At 35.7% G+C, this 24337-nt stretch overlaps 1 protein-coding gene across 2 annotated transcripts in view; it reads right to left on the bottom strand.

The window, feature by feature from the left end:
- LOC149539067 (uncharacterized) overlaps positions 1-24337 on the bottom strand; it is a 94593-nt gene that overhangs the window by 39438 nt on the left and 30818 nt on the right. The window contains exons 1-3 of one of the 2 annotated variants that reach the window (XM_089800421.1): positions 19898-20047; positions 3544-3699; positions 3155-3251 (exon numbers count right to left, since the gene is read on the bottom strand). In XM_089800421.1, the coding sequence (XP_089656547.1) occupies positions 3155-3251; positions 3544-3699; positions 19898-19983 (339 nt within the window). In that variant the 5' untranslated portion in view covers positions 19984-20047. Of the gene's footprint in view, positions 1-3154; positions 3252-3543; positions 3700-19897; positions 20048-24337 lie in introns of those variants that run through there. The other variant, XM_089800420.1, reaches the window with a different exon arrangement.

Below are 24337 nucleotides of genomic sequence, written 5' to 3'. Positions count from 1 at the left end.
GTGCACCTTCCTTCCTTGTTGAAGCATATGGATCTACAAAAAAGAGAAGAATATTCAAGGGATATGACACACTATAAAAAAGGCAGACACTAGATAGATGCTTGCAAGTGTTCAGATGGAAAAATCAAATAAAATTTGACCTTTTAAAAGCACCGAACTTAAAGTTATTGCAAATATGACATGTAAGTCAAAATTTCATCCCTAAAATGTCAAAATGAATCTGCATGCTCACTGCTAGCCGTCACTCATATGTTATGATAAATCGATGTGGTTGTAGTTGTATTAAACAAAGGAGATGAAAGCTCCTTATGTAGATTTACAAAGACGATGTTTCTAAAGGAAACAATCAGGAACTAAAGACAGAAATAAAAACTACTAAATAAACTAAAGACTAACTAAGATGACCATTAAAGAAACATTATAATATTCTAATACCCTCCCTTAATAGTCATCGTCCAACTGATGTCTTTTGGTAACAAATTCTTCAAAACATTTTGTTGTTACTAAGACCCTCCCTGAATCTACAAAATGTTAATGACCAAGAAGCCAAAATCTGCCCAAAAACGAACAAAGAAAGGTGTCCCTTTCTTCAAAATGCTTTGCAACAAGAGACGAGCTTATCACTGACTTTGCCATTGAGATGAGTTTGCCACTAACCCTCCCAGAATCAACAAAACATCTAATAACAAAGTTGCTCTTCCTTGGAGATAGAGAAAAACGCTGAGAACAACTAGCAAGATGTTGAGGAAAAAATCACCAAACCCTCCAAACTTCGCAAATGAGCATGATGCCTCAAAACTGACTGCAAAAAGCCACGATTTTTTAGGAGAAAAATCAGAGAAACCGAACACAATTTTTGAGGTGAAAAATCGATCAAAACCCAGCAAATTTTTTAGGTGAAAAATCAATCAAAACCCTGACAATACAAAGCTTCATTTTTTAGGAGAAACGGTAAAATCCACCAAATAATTTTTGAGGAAAAAATTATAAACACACAAAAGGAATGCCACACAACTTTGCAAATTACAGAATCAGAAATTGTTTGAGGAAAAAAATTTATGAAAACCCATCAGACAATTTTTAAGGGAAAAATTTATGAAAACCCATCAGAAAATTTTTGTAAGGGGAAAATTTATGAAAACCCATCTAAAATTTTTAAAGGCGGCAAAACACAAGACTTCGCATGGTAAACCAGCACATGCAAGCACATAGAAGACCATGCAACTCACATTCAAATGCCTCAAAAATAGGATATGATATTGTAGAAAAACAGGCTCACAAAAAAAAACATCAAATGCAGGCCAAAAACACCAAACAATCAGTCATTTTCTAGAGGAAGTTGGATGCCCAGGTAGGGGAAAGGTAAATAACGCACAAGCTACAGAAAAAAAGCCACCTAGAGAGAAAAAAAATACAAAAACCCTAGATAGATTTTCAACAATATCCCTACAAACAAAAATTTTGAACACACCCACGCAAATAATGTTGAAATCTTACGAGTCTAAAAATTTCATGAGGAAATTAAAGATTTCAAAACCTATTTTGAAAAACAAATCTGAAAATTTCAATAACGAAATTATAATTTTTTGAAAAACTAGCTTTGATACCATGTTGTGGTAAATCAATGTTGTTGTAGTTGTATTAAACAAAAGAGATGAAAGCTCCTTATATAGATTTATAAGACTATGTTTCTAAAAAGAACAATTGTGAACTAAAGACAGAAATAGAAACTACTAAATAAACTAAAGACTGACTAAGATGACCATAAAAGAAACATTATAATATTCAAATATCATATGTAGCGTACCCCTAGGACGCATACCCCCATAAATCTTGAGCATCCTCGGAATAGGGAGGCACCCAGGACTTGGGGTGGCGTTCAAACATCCCCAACAGCGCCACCATTTTTTGCTCCCACCACCAGGAACGTGGGGAAGTCTTGGAATGCTGAGGGGGATGCCTATGCGTCCTCAAGCATCCCCCACTATGGCAACAAAAAAGTATGTTTAGAAAAAACAGAATTATTAAATTGTTTGTATGGTTCTATTTGAACCCTAAGGGTATGTGGGGCACATCTATAGTCTTTGTTCCTTCAAAAGGCCTCCAAGCTTGATTTGTTTTCGCATTTTCAATTCTAATTAATTACTACAGTGAGAAGAAGAATGAAGAGCTGAGAAAACTTCAATGTTCATCGTTCAATGATCAAGTATTTACTATTTTAGTATTTAGTATTTGGCATTTAACTTTTTAATAGTCTTGTACTTTGCAAGCATTTTAAGTACCATATGTATAGGATATAGTATATACTATATACAACCCCCCTGCTGTCCCCCCACTGTTCGCCCACTGTCCCCAAATTGAGGCCCTTTTGTCTCCCCATCCCTGAAACTTGTCCCCCCATTCACATCCCTCCATCCCCAATGGTAGTGTAGCTATGTGAGTCATATGAAGCCAAAATGAATTTCAATGGCAACTGCCTATTTCTCGTATTTCCTTGCTGAAGGTGATACACATAACAAGAGTTTCAAAAAAGATACACACAACAAGAGTTGTGCCCAACATAAAATTAAACTTTAGATAGTCTTGAGGTGCAACACTAATATAACTATTTTGTGGCCCATCTTAAAAACAGAAGGCACTCATGATTTCCCAACGAAGACAGGATAAACCAGAATTTAAGATTTATCCAGGTTACAAGTCTGGATAGATGGCATCACGTGAAAGATCTGAAAGTTTACCAGGATATTTTGTGACTGAACTTGATATTCATGTATATATTACAAGAATCAGTACAGGCATTTAACAATCTTACACTTTGCCAGGATATTTTATGACTGGACTTGATATTCGTGTATATATTACAAGAATCAGTACTGGCATTTAACAATCTTACACCTTAGTATTAAGCTGAACAGGAATAACCTCTAAAGCATGCAAACACCAGGCAATTAAACTTGAAACGAATATTCCACAAACAGTACTGGCATTTGACATACTTGCATCTCAGTACTGAGCTTAAACAGGAAGAACTCTAAAGTATGAAAACAAAGATGTTAAACAGAATAAATGGAGTCATATATCTTACAAAAAAGATCAAAACAAAATACATAAAGGCAAAATTGTTAGGCATTTTTTGGTCTCAGACAGAACTAACCGTTTCCACAGGTTGTTCAGAGATTGCTGCTGATACTGTTGAGTTGATTTGTTCCTCTGGAGTTTCACAGGTTTTAGATGGAAGTTGAACAACCTCACTGCGCAACGTAAAAACACAAAAAGAAAACAGTTAATGTTGAGAACCCTCAATGTGTTATATGAAGGAACAAGCAAATATACCAGAAATTTCATCTTTTTATTTTTCCAGACTACATTAATAGCTGCACTAAAGAATTTAAAATAAGATGTACTAAGCTTTACTCTGAAGCTTTACTAACCCAACCTATTGAATTGAATCTTGATCTTTTAGCGAGAAATCAAAGCAAGAAACTATACGGTAGATAACAAGTTCAGATTTAAAATCAAGACACAGTGTTTGAGTCTACCAACCCTGATGATTCTCCAGCCTTATTTACTGGATTTTCAGAAGATGATAACTCTGGCGATGCATGGAAGGAGGAAGGCAGCCCAACTTCTTCTAAACCATCTACACTCTTCAACTTTGCCTCTAAAAGAGTTAGCGTTGCATCCAAACGCAAAATTCTCCTAGAAAGTTTTGATTTGAAATGGAGTTAGTGCCATCCACATTGTCCAGTGAGGCAACAGATAATATCATAGTAAACCATTAGACTCCACTTCCATATAGAAGTAGCAATATAAAGTTGACCTTTTGTACAGGCCAACTAAAAGAATCTAGTAATTTGAATTACGCACAGTTGGGTATATAATACATTTGAAATAAATCATTCAACAATAGTCAAAGCCAAAAATTAAAATGTTTGACTGTGGTGGAAATAATACATTTATAGCAAAGAACTTTATCTTTTTAAATATTTAAAAGACAATAAAAAGAGGAGAAAAGCAACCTGCACTCAAACACCTGTGTAGATACGTACTTATAACCAAAACTACAGTTATCCAATGCCTAATGCTACTCAAGAATAGTGCATAAACTAGTTATCCTAATTATAACAAATCTGAGCTGATGTCAAAGATATTGCCTCTGGTGTCAAAATCAATAGAGAAACGCAAGGTTTGCCAGACAATAACTAAAGCAGATATGCTAGACGTAAGTGACCAATATGAGTCATTGTCCTTGGCCCAAACTGCCCTTCTCAACTCTTATGAATCAAGCTAAAGCCAAAAATTTAAATGTTTGAATGTGGCAGAGCTACTAGCAAATTACTTTATCTTTTTAAATTTTTTATAGACAACAAACAAAAGAGCAAAACAACCTGCACTCAATCACCTATGTAGATATGTACTTATAACCAAAACTACAATTATCCAATGTCTAACAGTACTCAAGAATAGTGCATAGACTAGTTATCCTAATCATCATAGATCTGAGTTGATGTCAAAGATACTGCCTCTGGTGTCAAAATCTAAAGAGAAACACAAGGTTTACCAAACAATAAGTAAAGCAGATATGTTAGATGTAAGTAACCAATACAAGCCATTGTCCTTGGCCCAAGCTGCCCTCTTGGACTCTTATCAATCAAGCTATCACTCCAGAACATGTTAAAGAAACTTTTGTGACTACAACGAAACTGGGAACAATGCCCAGTTCTGGGCTGCAACAAAATTAAATATGCAATCTAAATCATTTCTTGGAAACTGCCATCTTTACAACGAGTCCTTGGAAGAGAATACAAGTTAATAATATGTATGTAATCTTTTCTACGCTCCCAGAGACAAGCTTCCACACTGAAAAAATTACAAATTTGTAAAGTCCTTCAGAAATGCCTTAGGCAAAGACAGGAAAAAATTCTGTTAGTCTCAAAATGAATATTTGATGTTTTGTGTCCTACATCTAAACCTGAAAAAAGACTTTGATCTATAGATATTCAATTGGTTTGTAATCATCAAATCTAATCTTTATTATTATATATGTATTGAATGTAGATGTCACCTAAGATCTTTTTCTCCAGTCTGGCTGATAATATCTGCTTTGTACAGTCTAAATGTGAATCTTCTCCTGAGCCAATATTCATCTGCCATTCATGAGTGTATCTGCATTATTACTAGTAGTGCAATTTGGCTCATTGCAGCCATTAAATTTTGTCCTGCACTTCTTTACAGCATACACCAAAGTAATGATAAAGCTGGGAACTGTAATTGCTAGAAAAAAGAGCTGACCTGCAACATCATCAAAATATGCTTGTACAATCAAATTCAGCAGATTTCCAATAATCCATTTGAATTAAGAACCAACATGCTTGTACAATCAAATTTAGCAGATTTCCACAATCCATTTGTGATGGATTGGTAGCTGCCAGGTGATTTTGTAATCACCGTGATGATTATAAATCGTCTTGTTGTAATAATTGTATAATTAGAAGTGAGCAGTTTAATGTTTATCCTTTGCATTCTGCTTTTGGGATCTTCTAGTAAATGAAGACATTACAGCATCTCTATAAGGAGTTAGATTTTATCAGGGGAGGTAGAGTAAGTGTTATGGAGCGTTGAGAAGTAGAATTCAAATTGTATTCCATTCTATATGCTTAGCAGTGTGCTTGTAAGAAAGTGGAGCAAGGAGCAGCTTGTATTCCACATTAATTGCAACTCATTGTATAAAACTAGTTTTTTAATAACTCCGTAGCAGTTTGTGTTTACTGCTACTATAGCTGGTTTTGCACTTTCCACTTTCACAAGCTTTGTAAGACACTTGTCTTCACTTCTCTTTCATAGCTTTCTTTCCTTCCTGATTGCCATTTAATTTGATTTACAAAGCCCTTGAAAGTTGAAAGTGCAAAACCAGTTATAGTAGCAGCAAACACACACTGCTTCCTAGTTATTATTAAAAAATAGTTGTATGCAATGAGTTGCAATTACTGTGGAATACAATCTGCTCCTTGCACCACTTGCTTACAGACACACTGCTAAGTATATTGAATGGAATCCAATTGGATTTCTACTTCTGAAGGTTCTACAACACTTAATCTACCTCCCATGATAAAATCTAACTCCTCCTCCTTGTAAAGATGTTGTATTGTCCTCATGCACTAGAAGATCCCAAAAGCAGAATCCAAAGGATGAATGCTAAACTGTTCGCTTTTAAATTTACATATTTTATAACAAGATGGTCTGTAATCATCGAGGCGACTATAAAATCACCTGGCAGTTGCCAATCCACCACAATGGATTTGAAATCACTCGTGAAATGACATTTGGATTTTGCTAGCAAAACTAAGTAGTTTCTGAGAGGTGCAATCGTCTGATTAAGTTTGACTCCTGATGTTGTAGATCACACCTCCCTTCTTAAATAGGCTTTTGGTTCCACAAAAGCTTACTGATACCATAATCAAGGAAAGAGATTCCACATCCCCTCTTTTGAGTACCATTTGGCTTGTCTTAATGACTCCCCTTTGAGTTCAACTTGCCAAGACTCCATTTTCCTCTCAGGTTTTTTTGTTTTTTTTCTTGTTTTGCAAATCATGTCCTCTTGAAGTATTTTTTGGTCTCGAATTGCCAAGTCCTCTACTGAGTTTAGTAGTTTTTCTTCACCTAGCACATAGATACTTGGGCACAAGCTTCGTTCCAGCTTTGTCCGCTGGTGGTGAGGTCCCTCTGTCTGATATAGGTGCGAAGATCTCCAAGGTACTTTAAAAGTAAATTATCATTCTCTAAGTCCACACCCAATAACTTGGCATGTCTTCAAAACTCCGGTGTAATCTTGACCACTTCTTATATTATCTGAGATATAACCACTTAATTATAATTACCCTTGTGCCCAATAGAATAGAAATTGTTATATAGCTATTCCTTAAATTCTTCTCATCTAAAAACCACCAATATCTTTTTCTTTTCAAAATATGACAACTCTTCCACTGTACCAGAGTTGTTCCAACATTTTGAGACACACAAAAGTAATCTTCATGTCTCACAACATTATACACACTAAAATAAACTTTCATTTTTTTTTATCAAAGTATCTAAAAATCCAGCATTCACTTGCCCTTTAAATAAGTTTATCTCTATTTTGGTTTCAACCTTAGGAGGGGCCTGTGCATATTTTACTTTAGTCTTCTTTTCTTGATCTTCCTGATTTCTTGATTCTCACCTCCATCTCCAATATCCAATTTGGCATTTCTTAATGAGAGCTCATACTGTGAGATTAATAGAAAGCTGATATTGGCCTACACACTCCCATTGTTGGCTCATTTTTTTTTTAAATTTCCTCAAGCAATCTTTTCATTATTACCCCCATATTGCTCTCAGGCTAAGTGCTGGTCTTGGTATTAATTCAGATTCGTATTTCAGGAGTTTAGTTTGCAGATTCAATATAAAGAAATTGGGGTTGGGATGGTTTTGGGTTCATCCATACAATACACACACACACACACACACACACACACACACACACACACACACATACATGTATATATATGCATACATATAAATATACATATATACATATATATATACACACATATATACATGAATATGTTTGTGTGTGTGTGCGCATGTGTGTATATATGTAAGGCTTTTATTTAGTAAATAATAGATAAATATAGTAAGGTAGAAATGTATCTAATATCCATTTTTATAAATATAAATATAAAACAAAAAATATGCATATAGATAGATAGATAGATAGATAGATAGTAACAGCTCTAATACCAAATTGATTTGTAATCTCATCAAATTATGCTTGTTGGGATTAAGAGCCAATACAATTGTGCATTTTGCTACTTTATAATCAAAATGAATGACAAGCAAGGAGCAAATAATGCTATGAAAGAGAAGCAAACAAATAGATTTTGTCATAGAAGCCCCTCAAAAGGGTAAAACCAACAATTGGTTGGGAAAATGCACTACTAGCAAATCATTACTTAAAGCTAGTTGAATAAAATGAGTTGTCAGCAACAAGGAATACAACTAGCCCCTTGCTGCACCTGGTAACATGCACACTATTTTCTATGGCACGAAATCCCATTGAAATTCCAACATTCTAGAGTACTCAAATCTACCTCTCCTGATATAATCCAAGTCTATCTTACCCTTATAAGGATTACAGTATTTCCTCCTTGTGCACTAGGTCTTAGAGGCAGGATAAAAAGAGAAGCATCAAACTATTCGCTTCAAATTCTGTGCTCCTAATTGCATGAGACATCCACCCATTTGCATATATGTGCAGATTCAAAATCATGCCCCTAAGCACAAATATTTGGTTCTGTTGATGAAACCAAATAATTTTTTAGCGTTGCAACTTCTAGAAGTGATTCCTCTAATGAATTTTGATCCCTCTTGATCCTTATGGATCAATAACTTGCCAAGTAACAACCATTGGTTCTAGTTAGTCTACCTAAATAATCAAAAGATAATGTAGAGAAGCTGATATAGTCAAGCATGAGGAGCCAAATAATCGGTGGCCTTTTAATTGCAGCCAGCACTAATATGATACACACAAAGGTTTTGACAACTCAAATATAGGAAGACATCCCGCAAATCTCTTTAAACACAAGGATTCATCTAACATTCAATTTCATCCATTCCTCAACAAGAGGAAATGTACATCCACTATGCAAAAAAATCCACAATATTTTTGCTACTGAACCTACAAGTCCCCTTGACAAGTCTACTAATTTTCCAATTCCCTAGAAAACCAAATCAACTTGCTGCACCTTTGCTTTGTAAAAGGAAAAATTCAAGACCTCCCAAGCCTATTTCTCCTTTCTATAATCAAAACCATTACTCATTGCTTCTCAAAAGTAAAATGGAAGAACTCCAATCTGTATTTCCCCTATTTGTAGATGGAATCTCCAAATAGAGCACTCATTTGAACACATCAATTGAAAGCCAAGTGAAAATACCCTTCTCCATGGATCATCAAAACAAGTCAACAATTTTGTAATGTCCCTTCCCAAAAATTTCATTGAAAACAAGTTTGAACAAAAAAACCACCTTCACCAAATTATATCCAAACAACAAATACTCAAAATTAATGCCATTCATAACTTGACAATCACTTATATTTGCACAAATCTATGTTCCCTCGAGTTTTTTGGATGGAGACGGCAGGGGACGGTGGGATAGGGGAGATGGAAAACGAGGACAACTATATAAATATAGGGAAAATATAAAATATCTGGGGAAATTTGCATATGTACATTACATTCATATGAAGACATGGATAAACCATGCCATTTAAACATTATAGAACCTCAACATACAACATTTCAATAATTGAACTCAATGCTCAATAAGCTATGATGCATTCATAATTTGGAAGTATGTCAATGTGCGTGTTGCCATTTAATATTAAAATAGTAGCATAAAAAATTGAAATATACCCAAGAACATAATTTAGAATTCATTTTCAATAGCAACAAGAACAATAACCCACCATTGAAACACACTACTATCATCTAATTTTGAAGTTACACTTCCAATTCATTGTAAGTGGACTGATACTTATACAAAAAAGTTCTCTATACAGTTCTGATCATGATATAGGTTTGTTACAGCAAGACGATATCTTGATGCAACTTCCAATATTCACCATATCTTCCACAAAGGACATTGATCAACCCAAGACCAAGCAAGCACTGATGTATTGCCCGAAAATGACATAAGGATGCATGTTCTAGGTCTATAATGCACTTTTCAGACTTTCCCAATGCCTTGAAAACAATGTACTATATAATTTTGAGCTTGTAGCGCGACTGTAACAACAATATTAATTTCGTGATTCTTAACGTAATGTTGTCAAATACTAACCAAAGGGCCCCAAATAGCAGGAATTAACTACCAAACAGTAGTAAGCATGTTAGTGTGAACTGGGAAGGAGGGGCCCACTTTAAAATGATAAAAGAAAATGTTCTATAAAAGAATAATATTATATAAGTGCTGATGTTGTCTATAAAATCGGGTACACACATTTGTCTTGGGGACTTCCAAGGCATCTCCGGGACGTACGGATCTCCCCAAAAAAGTTTCTAGAAGTCCCTAGGAATTTTTAGGAAAGGGGGACAGGGAGGCGGGGGACGTCCCATACACGTCCCTCTGTCCAAAGGATGTCCCCGTTTCTGAAACCTGGCCTTTTTGGGTGGTGATGTGTCCCCGGGTTATGTAGGCACAAATTAGATCAAACTCTTAACAACTTTAATAAATAGGGTCTGGTTTCTATATTAGATAAGACTGATACTATAGTTATTACAACAGTAACAAAAACAGTTCTGCAACAATCACACTTCAAATGAACAATTGAATTTCCCCAAAACTCCTTTTAGCTCCAATGCACCCCCTACGTGAGAACCCCCTCAAGAACCAAAAGGTTTTCATCAAGGTTGCATGGGTACTCATACCCACACCCCTAGTACATGTACCCATGTACCCAAGTACTGGGTACACGTATCCCAAGTACTCGGTACTCAGTACTTAGTGGAGAGCATCATAGCTAAGGACCTTGATTAAGATTTCTGAAAAAAAAATCATTTTTTTGTTTGTGTATCAGCATGTTGTTTATCAAGCTTAATTCAATACCTAACTAGTTTAAAACTTCGATACAATATTGATTAACAATAAACTTTATCATTGTTCAAGTCAGAAGTTTTTCATCCTCTTATTCTAGTAATGAATGGATTTTCGTCCACTAATCATTGTCTCCTATAAGTTCCTATCCATGGAAGATTGCTTGAGCACCAAGCATCTAGAAAATACAATAACCTGACATGAATGGCTACACTTAATATGTATCCCTAGTTTTATATGTTATCCCTCTACAAAACAAACTAATGAACCCAAACCCAAAATAGCACTAAGGCCCAAATTTGAACTATACTCACTACATCACAAGTCAGCTTTGTAGACCATATGAACTTCTATATAGAAGGTTTAGAATTTCTCCTCCCTTCTTAACACAAGCTACGCAATAGCTCTAACCCTTGATCCCAATTGCATCATTGAGTTTGTGGCATCCTCTTGTCTAGGATGCATTAGGCTATAACTCCAAACCCCAAACCTTGATGGCTCTTTGATGCATCAAACCACAACCCTAAACCCCAATCTCTTATGGCTCTCCAGCATGCATCAAACCAAAACCATGAACCCCAATCTTCAATGGCTCTCCAACCCCAAACCCTAATATCAACTCATCCTTTGGCATGCATCAAAAGAAACCCTTACTCCTCAACTTTCCATAGTTGTAGGCATGGATCGACCTAGAGAAGAAGTCTTCTATCATTTTTTTGAAAATGGGACATGACAAGTCATCCCCCTCCAAGATTGTTTGTCCTCAAGCAATGCAAATTAAGAGGCTCAAGAATCTCGGACCCTTCGCATGTGGCATTTTCCATTAGTAGGTTTTTCCACTTAATTGTATACTCTATGATGTTACTATTCCTCTTATTTTTATGTAGATGTCAATCACTTCTTCTAGGATCATAATCACCTTACCCTCATTGTTTAAGGGTGGCAACACTTCTAAGGGTTTTATGTATTGACCAAGGACTTCCTTCAAACAAGACACATGGAAAGCAGTATGAATCTTGCTGCTATCTGGAAGCTCCAACTCATAGGCCACTTCATCTATCCACTTCAAAATTTTGTATGGTCCATAGTATTGGATTGTAGCTTTTCAATTCTGCCTCTCTTAATAGAAGTCTATATATATGGCTGCAATCTCAAGAAAACCAAATCTCCCACTTCAAAAGACCCCTCTATTTTTTTCCATTTACAAAAGTCTTCTATGGATTATGTGCTTGCTGCAAATTATTATTTAGTGCCTTCAATATCTCTTGAATGCGACCCATTAAGTCACTTGTCAATACTCTGCTATTTTAAAGTGACAAATCAATAAAAGAAGCGCATAATGACCATATGGAAAACTACAAGGTGTCATCCCAATGGATATTTTCTGTGAGGTATTGTTACAATATTCAGCTAGGTGTAACCATTTGATCCATATTATCTACTAATCTGAAACATAGGTCATCAAGTACCTCTCAATCCACTTTATTACTATTTTTGTTTGTTCATCAGTTTGGGGATGGTGGTATTAGAATATTTTAATGTTTATTTAATGGTCATCTTAGTTAGTCTTTAAAAGCATCATCTTTGTGAATATATATAAGAACCTTTCATCTCCTCTATTTAAAATTTTAATCCAACATCAATTTACCACAACCAAGAGTTGGTACTAAGTGCAACCTTCAAACTTATCAAGTGAATAAATTATTGCCAAAAAGAAATGAAAAATCTATTGGCCTTGTCACTGACAATGTTCTTGGGCATGCCATGTTAAATTATGTTACCCCAAGTTTTTAGGATGAGGGGACAGCAATAGGAACAGCTATATAAAAATAGGGAAAATTTTAAATATATAGAGAAATTTTAAATATTCATATAAAAACATGGATAAAGCATGCTTATATGAATTATAGAATCTTAACATTTAATGTTTGTATTAATTTAACTTCAGAGTTCACATGAGAGCGGAAATCAAACAAATTATTCAAACAGAAACATTAGTTTTATGGGACAGCCAAGGGAAAGGTTTCTGGAAGTTTCCAAGTTTCTAGGAGGTCTCAGAAACAGGGACGAGTCAAATTTTGTTGAAAGCGGGTCCCCAGGTAACGTTGATGTTAAAAGCATAGTTCAAAATCGTGCAGAGAAAATGCCGATGTAGCAGCTTCTCGTGAGAACTTAGAACTGGTGAGAAAAGTTGTGGCTTTCCCGTGAGATTCTGAGAAGAGAAGTTTCAAACTTCTTGCAGATGAATTCCCCATTTCTCTGTTATTTCTCATAAACTTCTCGCGATAAATAAAGAACTTCTCATGAGCTTCACGAGTAAAACTAGGACATCTAGCAAGATGCAAAACCATAACTCGTTTGCAGTGTCGAGCATTTTGGAGGGTGGAGAAGGGTCTGGGAGGAGGAAAATAGTGTTTGGCAGTGACCTAGAGCAATTGCAAGTGAATTAGGAGCGGAATCGAAGCTCTTTTCAAGGAAATCCGAATTCACAAGTTTCTTAATTTTCTATTCTTTTCAATTAAAAATCATTTTGTCTTGCCATTCTTGCATAACTTGCATCTAACTTTATTAAGACTCTAGAATACCATTTGCAATGTTCTCTAACAAGTTTTAGTGTAATGACTAAGATCTAACACCATGTTTTTGCAATTTTTCAAAAAAAAAACATATTTTTCACAATAATTTCATAACCTAGAACATTTTTTGTTTTATTCTTTCAAGTGTCAGCTTGTGTTTAAACTTATTTGAACTTTTGATCTAATATAGTTTGTTCCTAAACATGTTTATTAAATTTCTAAATTTGTGGGTTATTTTGTATATGTAAGTTGATTTTATATTAAATGGCAAATATGGATTTTGTTACAACTGGGTCAGCTGCAGCATCTGGCAATGGCCCGATAGATGAATGTCCATATGGATTCATAGGCACGAGCCCTAAAGGGGCTAGAGACTTTGCATGGAAATATGGCTTTGAAGGAACAGAATAATATAGTGTAATATACATAAAATGCAAAAAACAAATTTGTGTGGGCATATCTCGTTTGAAGTATGACCTTGCTGGTATACAAAAGCGTGACACAAAGGTTTGTGGTAGCACTACAAAGGAAATAAAAAGAGAGATGATTACTTTGCTTGGTGCCCAAGAAGAGAAGAAGTTGAAAAGGGAAAGGGAAAAATTAGCCATGAGGGCATCCATTTCCGAATAGCAAGGTCTGTTTCGTTTTTAAGAATCATTTATTAATTTCTAATCACCATTATTAGTTTGATTGTGCTAAAACAATTATCATGATTCATAATGAAATGGTGTTGGTTGTGACTAGATATCCCAATCACCCTTGATGAAAAAGAAGCACTTGAGGGGATAGCGAGCCCTCTTCATGGCCCATGGATCTGCACACCTACTCGAGGCAAGCCCTCAGGCTCAACTTCCACATCCGTTGGTTCTAGTAGACCACATAACTCTTCTATTGATGGTTATATTGTGCATAGAAACACACTTGGAGCACAACCATCATTGGAGGGTACAGGATGGAACCATGATGTGAATTGGCAACTTAACATTCAATGTGCCAAATTTTGGTTTTTTAACAACCTCTCCTTCAATGTTGCAGCAAGTCCATTGTTGAGAAACTATAGCGTCGGTCAAGATTCAAGGAAATATCAATTAGCAAAATTTGTGTATGTGTGCGCATGTATATCAGTTCACCACGTGAACTAATATACATTCACACACATACACATTGATATGATCTACTCTGTTATAAAACTCTTTGAGATTTTTCCTTGAAATTAATTTGATCAAACCAAGTATGATATTTGATTATCTTTCTCTTAGAATCAAGTTGCAAAAACCTGACTACTTCGACCTTGAATGCATTTATATGGATCGAGCAAATGATCCTATTTACTCATCAGATTAGGGGGCTTAATGATTATCTTATTGGACATTAACATGCCCAATAATCATAGGGCTTACTAGTTCACTTGATGTATGATCACACCCAATCATAATCGAGTCATTTGAATTAGTTAAGTTTAGACATCATGTCACTTCAATGAGACTCTTTACCAAACTGCCATGTTTGTTCGTGATTAAGCCCCTTGAGTACTATATTTATGTTGACTGATTGTAAGATAAAAGACATCGAAATTAGATAAATGTTCTCTCCCTACAAAGAGGTAATAGCAGAGCAGTCAACTTTGATATAGATACTCAGATTAGAGTCTTGAGTATTACAATATTCCTTCAATACTTGATAAAAGTATCTACAAAACAATTCACAACAAAGTCAATAATTTGTTCTTCATATTTATCATATCAATTTCATAGTCTGATTATTAGTTTAGTAACATTCACATCCATATTTTTTTTATTTTGTGACTAGTTGTGCAGTAACAAGAAAGGGCTACAAGCTACCTACTCCTGCAGACTTGAGTGGGAAGTTAGTTTACTTGTTTCAAACTTTAATACTTTTACAATTTTATAATTTACTTATTTTTGTTGAATGTAGTTTCTTTTAATCAAAATTGTGTACTTAATGTCATTTTTTATTTTCTTCTTGTAGATTGTTGAACAATGTTTCTAGGCTAAAGATGTGGTTGAAGAGCAAAAATTACAATGGACACATGGCTGCACCATACTTTCAAATGGATGGACGGATGGAAGAAAGCGTACCATGATCAACTTTTTGGTTTCTTGCAAGGATCAAGTAATCTTTCTTAAATCTGTAGATGCCTCAGACAAGGTAAAGATGGATGAGACTTTGGCTCAAATGCTAGAGAATGTTGCTTGTGATAAAGGTTGGGGCTGAAAGTCTAGTGCAAATCATAACTGACAATGCAATGGCATATGTGGCAACAGGTAGGATCTTACAAGAAAAGCATAGCACACTCTTTTGGTCTCCTTGTGCAGTGCAAGTTATTGACCTTCTTTTGGAGGATCTAGGGAAATTGGTGAAAACGGTTGTAAAGGATGCAAGGAAGATAACAAAATATATCTAAAATCACCCTTGGGTCCTTCACTTGATAAGAGACTTCACCAAAGACAAGGAGTTGATTAGACTCACGGTCACAAGATTTGCAATGATGCTTTTGACATTGCAAAGTGTTCTTCATATGAATCCTTTGAGGTAGATGTTTGTGTGTCCAAAATGGCTAGAGTCAAGTTATTCAAAGAAGCTCAATGGACAGAGTGTTGCACGCATTGTCTTTGACATCCACTTTTTTTATCAAGCTATAGAAATTGTGGAGGTAACTTGGAAAGTTCAAAAGTTAAATAGTTAATTTTTTTGTACTTATTAATCAAGTCTTTCATTATTAATTTATAACCCTATTCTTTGATTAATAATCACTTTATACATGTCAAATACTAGGGGGATTGCCTAAAATTTCAGCCCATTTGGGATATTATTAATAGGAGATGGAGCAATTGGCTCCACCAACCCATTCATGCAATGGGGAGTTTCCTCAACCCTTATTACCGCTTCTCTCCATCATACATGGATCCCAATGGAGAGGTCATGGAGGACTTCAGTGAATGCACGTAGAGGATGGTACCTGACATTGCGGTGAGAGACCTCACCTCATTGTGGCCGAGATGGAAGTGTATCAAAAATGCAATGGGCAAACTATTCTCCTCAACCGTGGCAAAGAGAGGCGGACACACTCAAACCCCAGGTACAATATTTGGAATTTGGAGTCTCTCACATGCATGATAAGTAGATAACTACTAAGCTACAAAAACTTGTCCTAGCCTTGTTTTCTAACTCTTTAATATTTATCTTGTAGATGCTTAGTGGTGAAATTGAGGTGGAAATGTCCCAAATCTGCAAAAACTTGTTCTTCGCATCTTATGTCAGCCATGTAGCTCATCCAATTGTAAGCGTAATTGGAGTTTATTCAAATCCATTCTAACCTTAAGTTGCATGTAAGAAAGGTAGAGTCATCACCAGTTGAGCCACTTGATCTAGATGACATAGATCCTTTTGATGATTGGGAAGCACAGGAGCAGCCTCCATTGTTCACAAAGGATGACATATATGATTTGGAGAGGTAGGCTATGGAGGAGGGTTTTGCAGCAGAACTGAACAACATTCAGGAGGAGGGCAGTGAGAGGGAGGACACTAACAGTGAGTACAGTGACAGTGAGGATGAGGAGGATGAGGAGTCATTGCTAGGGCCAGCACCAGCACCACCACTGATGACTGCTACAGCTAGAGCCGCTAGACCCCCTCCCTCTCCCATAGTTTTTACTAGAACTACTAGTAAGGTGGAGAGGAAGATGTAGACTAGCTTTATATTGTATCTGACATTTCTATTAGCTTGTCTTTTTACAAAGACAATTTGGTATTTGTAGTTTGCTCCAGAGTTCAAAGTCTCTGACTATATCAGCATTCCAAGTGAGTTGTTACTTATTGCATTTATATATATCTAGATCAGCTTGTTTGGTTTGTTTACTCATTTACTGACTCATTACATGCATCTACTTATTGAATTTTGTGGAAAAAAGATGCATTTACAAATCGTTAGTGGTTGATGTAAGCCTATTGGAAAGTCTAGTCTCCTCTGTTTCGTTGATAGGTCATGCATTTTGCAATATGGTTATAGAAATCATCCTTCATAACCTTACATAAAAACCTTTACCAAATCTGTATATATATCTTATAATACCTTTGATGTCTTGTTGTTGGACTATCATAAAAGGCTCTGATTTTCTCCTTGCTCTTAGACCTAGGAACCAAAAAACTATGATTTTGCAGAGTATCAGCCTTTCCATCACAACGATCATGTCATCTTTTATGACCTACTTGAGGAAGTCAATAGAATATTTATTCTTGGCAGACTCCGCAATGAAAGCTTACCAATCAGCCAAAAAGATAGCATAAGGTCAGCCTTCTAGAAGGTGCATCAGCTACCACATACCTATTGCCCTTCATGTATTTTATTTAAAAAACATAAGCTTGTAGCTTGCTGACCCATTTTTGTCAGTGATCATTCAATTTTTTTTGTTCTGAGAAGATCTCACAACAAACTTTCCACAAACCAAAACTATCTAAAAGTCTTCAATGCATGCATTTATTTCTAACATTTCTTTATCATATATGGAATATTCCTTCTCTAAATTGCTCAACTTCCTACTCTCGAAAGTGCTCTTGCATGTCATTTTTGACTTAGGACAACTCCAATGCAATCTCCGGAACCATCACATTCAACAACAAAAGGTAATGAAAAATCAGGCATGGCAAGTACAAGAAATGAACATATCACCTTCTTCAACTTGTCAGAAGTATTTTAAGCATCTTTGCACCCTACAAAGACTCCCTTTGCCAAATGAATCAAGAGTGCAGTCAACTGAGAGAATCCCTTCACAAATCTCCAATGATAACTATATAATACAAGAAATCCTTTCAATTGAGTTAGATCGGTAGGTGTAAGCCAATCAAGGACTGCCTAGATGCACTGTCCCTTTTTGGGATACTCCTAATTTTTGACCTACAAACAATATTAATCACTAAAAACTGATATTAGTATTACTAACTAACAATAAACTATGATAATATTTAGATCAATAAATCATAACATATTTCATTTTTCGATCAATCTATCATAGCATTTCCTTGCAACCAGTCACATCATGAATTTCTTCGACATGCTTACGAAACAGCGATTCTCAAGGCTGGTCATCTTTGACTTGCTGAAAGCATGGAAGGTTGGTTGCACTTCCATCCCTCCACCCACCTCAGAAGCTGGTCATTGTCCTTGATCAAGCCCACGAGCATGGAAGGTTCGTCGTCCATTCCACCTCTGGTATAACTTGACAAAAGAATGATAGACAAGTTGTCCTTCATCTCTCATGAGCTCCGAAGGCTGGTTTTCCTTCCTATTTCAATGATTATAGAAACTATAAATCATTGAAATTCATGCATCATAGAAGGACATGAATTGTCTTCTCAAGGAAAATGCTATATTATTACTTATTCAAGACATGAAACTTAAAATCTTATCAACAGATTTCAGCTTAAATTAAATATATTTACAGTTGTTTTTATTTCTGATTTGCTACTCTAATTTGAGAACATGTTACGCAATATATTTCTTCAATGATACTTGAATTTCAATCCATGATACACCCTTTCAACCAAATTGATCTCCCCCTTTTATATCTTCAAAGATGAAGGAAAAGTCATGTCTTTTCATTAACATCACAACCTTGGCAGGAGATACATTTCATCATAATCAGGCATTGCTCTGAATTATTAACTTGTGTACATGCTGGCTACCTCCCCCTTGCTGAAATGCTAATAATCAAATTCAATCTCGGCCAGCTCCATGAATAAATTGTAATTGCTTTCATTTCCTTTGCATCTGGGTACGCCTCTCACATTGAACAGCTTTTCCAGTTTATTGGAAAATTTAGGCTGCAATTTGTTGTGTTCATGGAGGAGATATGATGCTAGATCTTATATTGATCTATGTGAACACCTTGGAAATTATGGCATGACCAAAGTACAGATTTAAGGTAATCTTAACTTGCATTTGGACAACTTAACAAAGAAGGATTGCTTTTCCAAAATGCCTAGAACTGTGTCTAGTTGTTCCTTCAAGGTATTGTTGTAGATCATTGTAACATCCCCTTTTCCCGGGCCTTAGCTATCAACTAGCATATCATCAAAATACAACTACTACTTCATATTCATGAGAAGGCAGTTATAACAGTTATTTTACATGTTCATATGAAAGAGATTAACGATTACAATCAGTTTAACTGAAATATCATAGCTAACAACTGAAGGAGTACTAAATCAGATCAAGTGGTTAAAAGTTGATCATCAATAAAACTAAATTGAGGATTTTAAGTTTGCAATACCCTAAATTCTGAAACCGGAATCCGCCTAGGGAAGCATCTGTAAAACCCAAGTTAGTCCACATACACTGTTTAGGGCACAAAAAGTTATACCATTGTATCGTAATAACCAATCCCATTTAGAGCCGCAAAGCCCTTGTATCAAGCTATTTTCCCATTGCTAATTATGGCAATTAAATGTAAATAAAAGATACGTTCATATTTATATCCACATGAATACAGGACAATTATAAATACCATCAAGTAAGCCTATCTCGTGCAAGCAGTTATATTTCAGGTTCATCTTAACTAATCTAATACATTGAAAAGGAAAACCGATTTCTAAGCATTGAAGGGAATCTAAACAATATTAACCATCTAACATATCTTCAACTTGAAATTACAAATATCATGAAAGTAGAATACCCGTTACTAGAAGATATTTGAATGCAGATCATATCTCCGACTTGTACAAGTCTTAGCATCTGGTGGAGAGGAGAAGCAATTGTCATGGGCTTAACCTCCCAACTGCAGAGCCTTAAATATCCCCACACAATTTCAACTAAGAAAGGCCCTCCCTACCCGAGCATAGACATTGGACACCCTATCCAGCCACCAAGCATCCTGGTATTAGAGTATCAACCCACCGATCGACTAGACAACAAGAGCTAAACATTGGGCTACCATGAGCTGACTTAGTTATTTAGACGTGATTATTTGCTACTGATTTATATTTTCTTTATCATGTAGGGGTATTTCAATTCAACAATTTCAAAAACACACCCTTCATCTCAACCTTGTTGGTCCTCGTGGATGAATTTTGGGGTGTTTTCTCATTTGATATCTAGTTTGTAGATTATAACATTGTCATCTTTCTTGCCCAAACAAGCCTATGGCATCATAAATGAGTTATGCTTACATTCTGATAAATTCTTTATCATAAGATGCAGCTTCCATCTCAGAGATATATGGACTATATCCCTATATGAGACAGCATTCTTGACGGTAACACATATGCATTCATATTTGAAAATAAAATTATCACAGGCTTAAACTTTCGATTGTGAGAACTCTATTTTCATGTCAACATAACAAAGGAAGTACAAAGGCTGACATTGGTCCAATGTTGCTTTCAATAGAAGACAGATATTGAAGCCTTTCCTAAGAGGCAAGTCGGAAAATACAAATGCAAACTTCTGTGAATATAAGACAGTAATCAGATTTAAATGCATGACCTGTAATTGGTGCTGCTCAATAAACAATCTTGCATTGAATTTACCTCCCTCCTGAGCAATCAAACTCATCTCATGTCTTGAACAAGGAATGCTGGGAGAGAACTATACAAGCTCGGCTTCTTAAAACATTCGTTGTATATGGTCACACTTGGGTTGGAAAAACGGAGAACAAAGCGAGCCAAAATAATCACAGAGGAAGAAATAATGTTGCAGAACCACCTGAGAAATTGAAAGGCAAGGTATATAATGTTTCCTCATTGAGGCAAGCTAAGATAGGCAAGGAGGCACCCACGTGCAAGCTCAGTTACACAAGAATGTTCTGAGGTGGCAAGGCGCTCACAAGACCATCGGTTCAAATATGAATATTTTATAACAAGTCATCCTCAAATATAAGGTTTGATGGAATATGAGAAATTTGCAAGGTGGCCACTCAAGAGAAAAAAAAAAATTAAGGCTACTGTCAAGATGAAAGAATAATAGTAACTCCAATCTCTTAATGTTTTAATACAAGATCATCGTACTTAGCTATACTCATAGGTGTATACACACATACATGCGTATATGCGTAAATCTTAAACATATGTATTTATGTATACTTTTCAAATTAGACATATACATCTTAATTGACTTACGCATATATACACATAAATGTATGAATATACATAGGTATCATGGTGACATTCTATTAAAACATGTTATACGCAACAAAGGATTCACAAATTAGAAAGGTAACAATTTGCTATGCTTAGTGATTCTCCTTATTTATTTAATGTTTTATGATAACTTGTTAGCTCATGGTCATCCAACATACACTCTTGCTTGCCTAGCCGTTTACCCTTAGCCATGGCAGTTCAAGACTCGTACCTATCTACCCAATGATAGGTGGTGCCCTATGCCCAATTCCTTTTTGGCAATGCTTCCCCCCCTTCGATGTGCTCCTGCAAGGAAAGGAAATTCTCCATGATAATATCATATTCCTCAATATAATCACAATTACTATAACAAGTTATTGTTCAAAAACCATCATAATGGCTAACCACCATTTCACTTCCCATGAACTTGTGATGAATAACCAGCTTTCCAAGATTTCAAGACAACAATATAATAGCATCATAACAATTAACTAACATGTCATCTTCACATGAACTATAATGATTAACCATCTTACCATTTCACATGATCGTAACTAATTTTACCTGTCAATTGGGTTCACATGAAACCTCAACGGCTATATGAATATTTTAAAATTGGGCCAAAATTTTGGGATGTAACAATCATTATGTCATCAAAGACAACCAATACAAACTTTCTAAGCTATCTATGCAATGCTTGCTTCATACTTGATTGAAATGTAGTTGGGTCATAAGCGAGCCCAAAAGGCATGACCAAAAATTCAAAATGTTTGCAATGGCACTAGAAGGCTGTCTTCTTAACCTCTTTGTCCCTCATGCAGACTTGATGTTTTTTAAATCTCAAATCAATCTTGGATAAGTACATAGCTGCATGCAATTCATCAATGAGCTCAACTGTCCTTGGAATAGGATATTTTTTCTTGATGATCCTCTTATCAAGGCCCTATAGTCAATACACATTCTCATAGTGTCATCCTCCTTCACAAGAACTACTAAAGATGCAAAGTGACTGGAGTTAGGTTTTATGAATCCCATGTCACATAGTTTTGTGATAGCATTCTCTTCTCCTCTATATACCCTCTTGGATGAAGGTATGATAACAGGTTTAGCCCCTTCTAATTCTATAGCATGCTGAAACCCTCTATCTAATGGTAGCCCCAAAGGCATGTCACCAGAAACTAGACATTGTCTGTCTAGAATTTTCTGAATGTCAACAGGATGCGTAATGGAGGCTTCATGAGATGAACCAAATAATTTACTGTCCATGCTGCTTGGCCTTCACAGAAGATTTTCTCCATTCTCTTGTCTGTCACCACCAGTGGAGCTCCATATGAGAACCCTCTAAGGAAAATCCACTTTCCATCTGCTGTGAACTTAAGTTCCATAGCTTGATAATTCTGTGAATACTCTACTATTTTACTACAGCTGTTGGTATGAATTTAATGTTGTTGTGACTGATATTGCAGAACAGCCTGAATATAATACAGCCATTAGTCTAATAACACAGAATTTGGGATTCATATATTATTTATTGTTCACTATAATAGGAGGATCAGGAGTTGTTTCAGTCAATCTGTTTGAAATGCAATGATATTGCCAATGCATAAAAATTAAATTAAAATCTGAACTATCTAAGATCTAATTGAATGCTAGGATTGATAGTGTTGTTAATCAAATAATAAGTGTTTGTCAAAAAAGTTAAGAATCAGATTTGCATAATTATCTTGACCCAAGACATTACATAAGACTACAAATCCAGCACAATTGGTGACGATGCAATGATTCTAAGAAAATTTGCCTCAATATCAAACTTTCCACAAATTATCCTTTTCTAATGTGAGTCGGATAGGATAGTATCCATATTGCTCTTACCAGTCAACTGTATCAAACAAACTGCAAACAGGCTTAGACAAATACAGTACTAAAATGGAAAAGTGGTGCTCTGAAACTCTAAAACTGAAGGTACAAAGCAAGCTTGTCATTTCCATGAAGATACCTTCAGACCGCAGCATGCTAATGGGATTGGCTGTTTAAAAATTCAAACAACCAACCATTTAAAATCCTTCGCCAAGATGAAGAAAAACTTAAACATTGGCACCCTTTCCCCTGCCATAGAAATGAAACATTGTGCATATCTGGTAGACCTGTTAAAAGTAGAGATAATGCAACTGACTGTTCAATGCTGTCTATCAAAGTTGACTAGGATTCATTAAAGCAACTTTTAAAAATATGATTACAATGCCATTGATTGTGCATTAGCCTTCACTCTAGATGACAACTATAACAAGAAGATTCATATCCTTCCAATCATGTGCAGGATTCAAATATAGATGGGTTCTATTAGCTAAATGAGCTGGTCCCTACTGTGAGGTATCCACACCATGGCCCCAATGAAAGATGGGAGCCCCATCTTTTCCTTGCCTTTTAGCAGGTGTTGAGTTTAGTTTGCTGTAGGTGTGAGCATTTAGGCAGACTGGTAAAGCTTTAAAAATTTGAGTGAGAGCACTATGAAAAGTTAGTCTTGAAGAGCAAATAGGTTAAGCAACATTCTGGGCATTGACAAAATCAGATTTAGTAAAATCGAGTTTAATGAGGTGCAATCAGACCTGATAGTATTTCGTTCATGCGGATTAGCTATTTAGTGGAAATATAAAAATTGGGAGCGACTAATGAATGGAAATATAACACCTTTATAAGGAGACCGGCTAAAGTGTAACTCCAAGTCAACTTAAAGTGAAATCAGGTTCAAATTGTTAAGTGTGTTGAGTCGAAATAAATTTCACCTAAGTTGACATAAATTTCCACCTTGCTTCAAGTTTCCCTAAGTCCATGATGGTTTCCACTGCACATCAGATGTACTTGCCTAAGTCCGTGGTGGTTTCCATTGCATACACCTTGCCTAATTGGGGTCTGATTTCCACTTTCCATTAGTTCATCTAAGTGCATGTTGATGTCCACTTCACATTTGCAACACCTTGCCTTAAGTTGGTGTGAGTTTC

The sequence above is a fragment of the Cupressus sempervirens genome, chromosome 9 (assembly GCF_028749045.1).
Source record: "Cupressus sempervirens isolate cs-2001-9-10 chromosome 9, ASM2874904v1, whole genome shotgun sequence".
In the NCBI taxonomy this organism is placed as follows: Eukaryota; Viridiplantae; Streptophyta; class Pinopsida; order Cupressales; family Cupressaceae; genus Cupressus; species Cupressus sempervirens.
The sequence above is the reverse complement of the archived record's forward strand: the minus strand, read 5'-3'. Positions and strand labels throughout refer to the sequence as shown.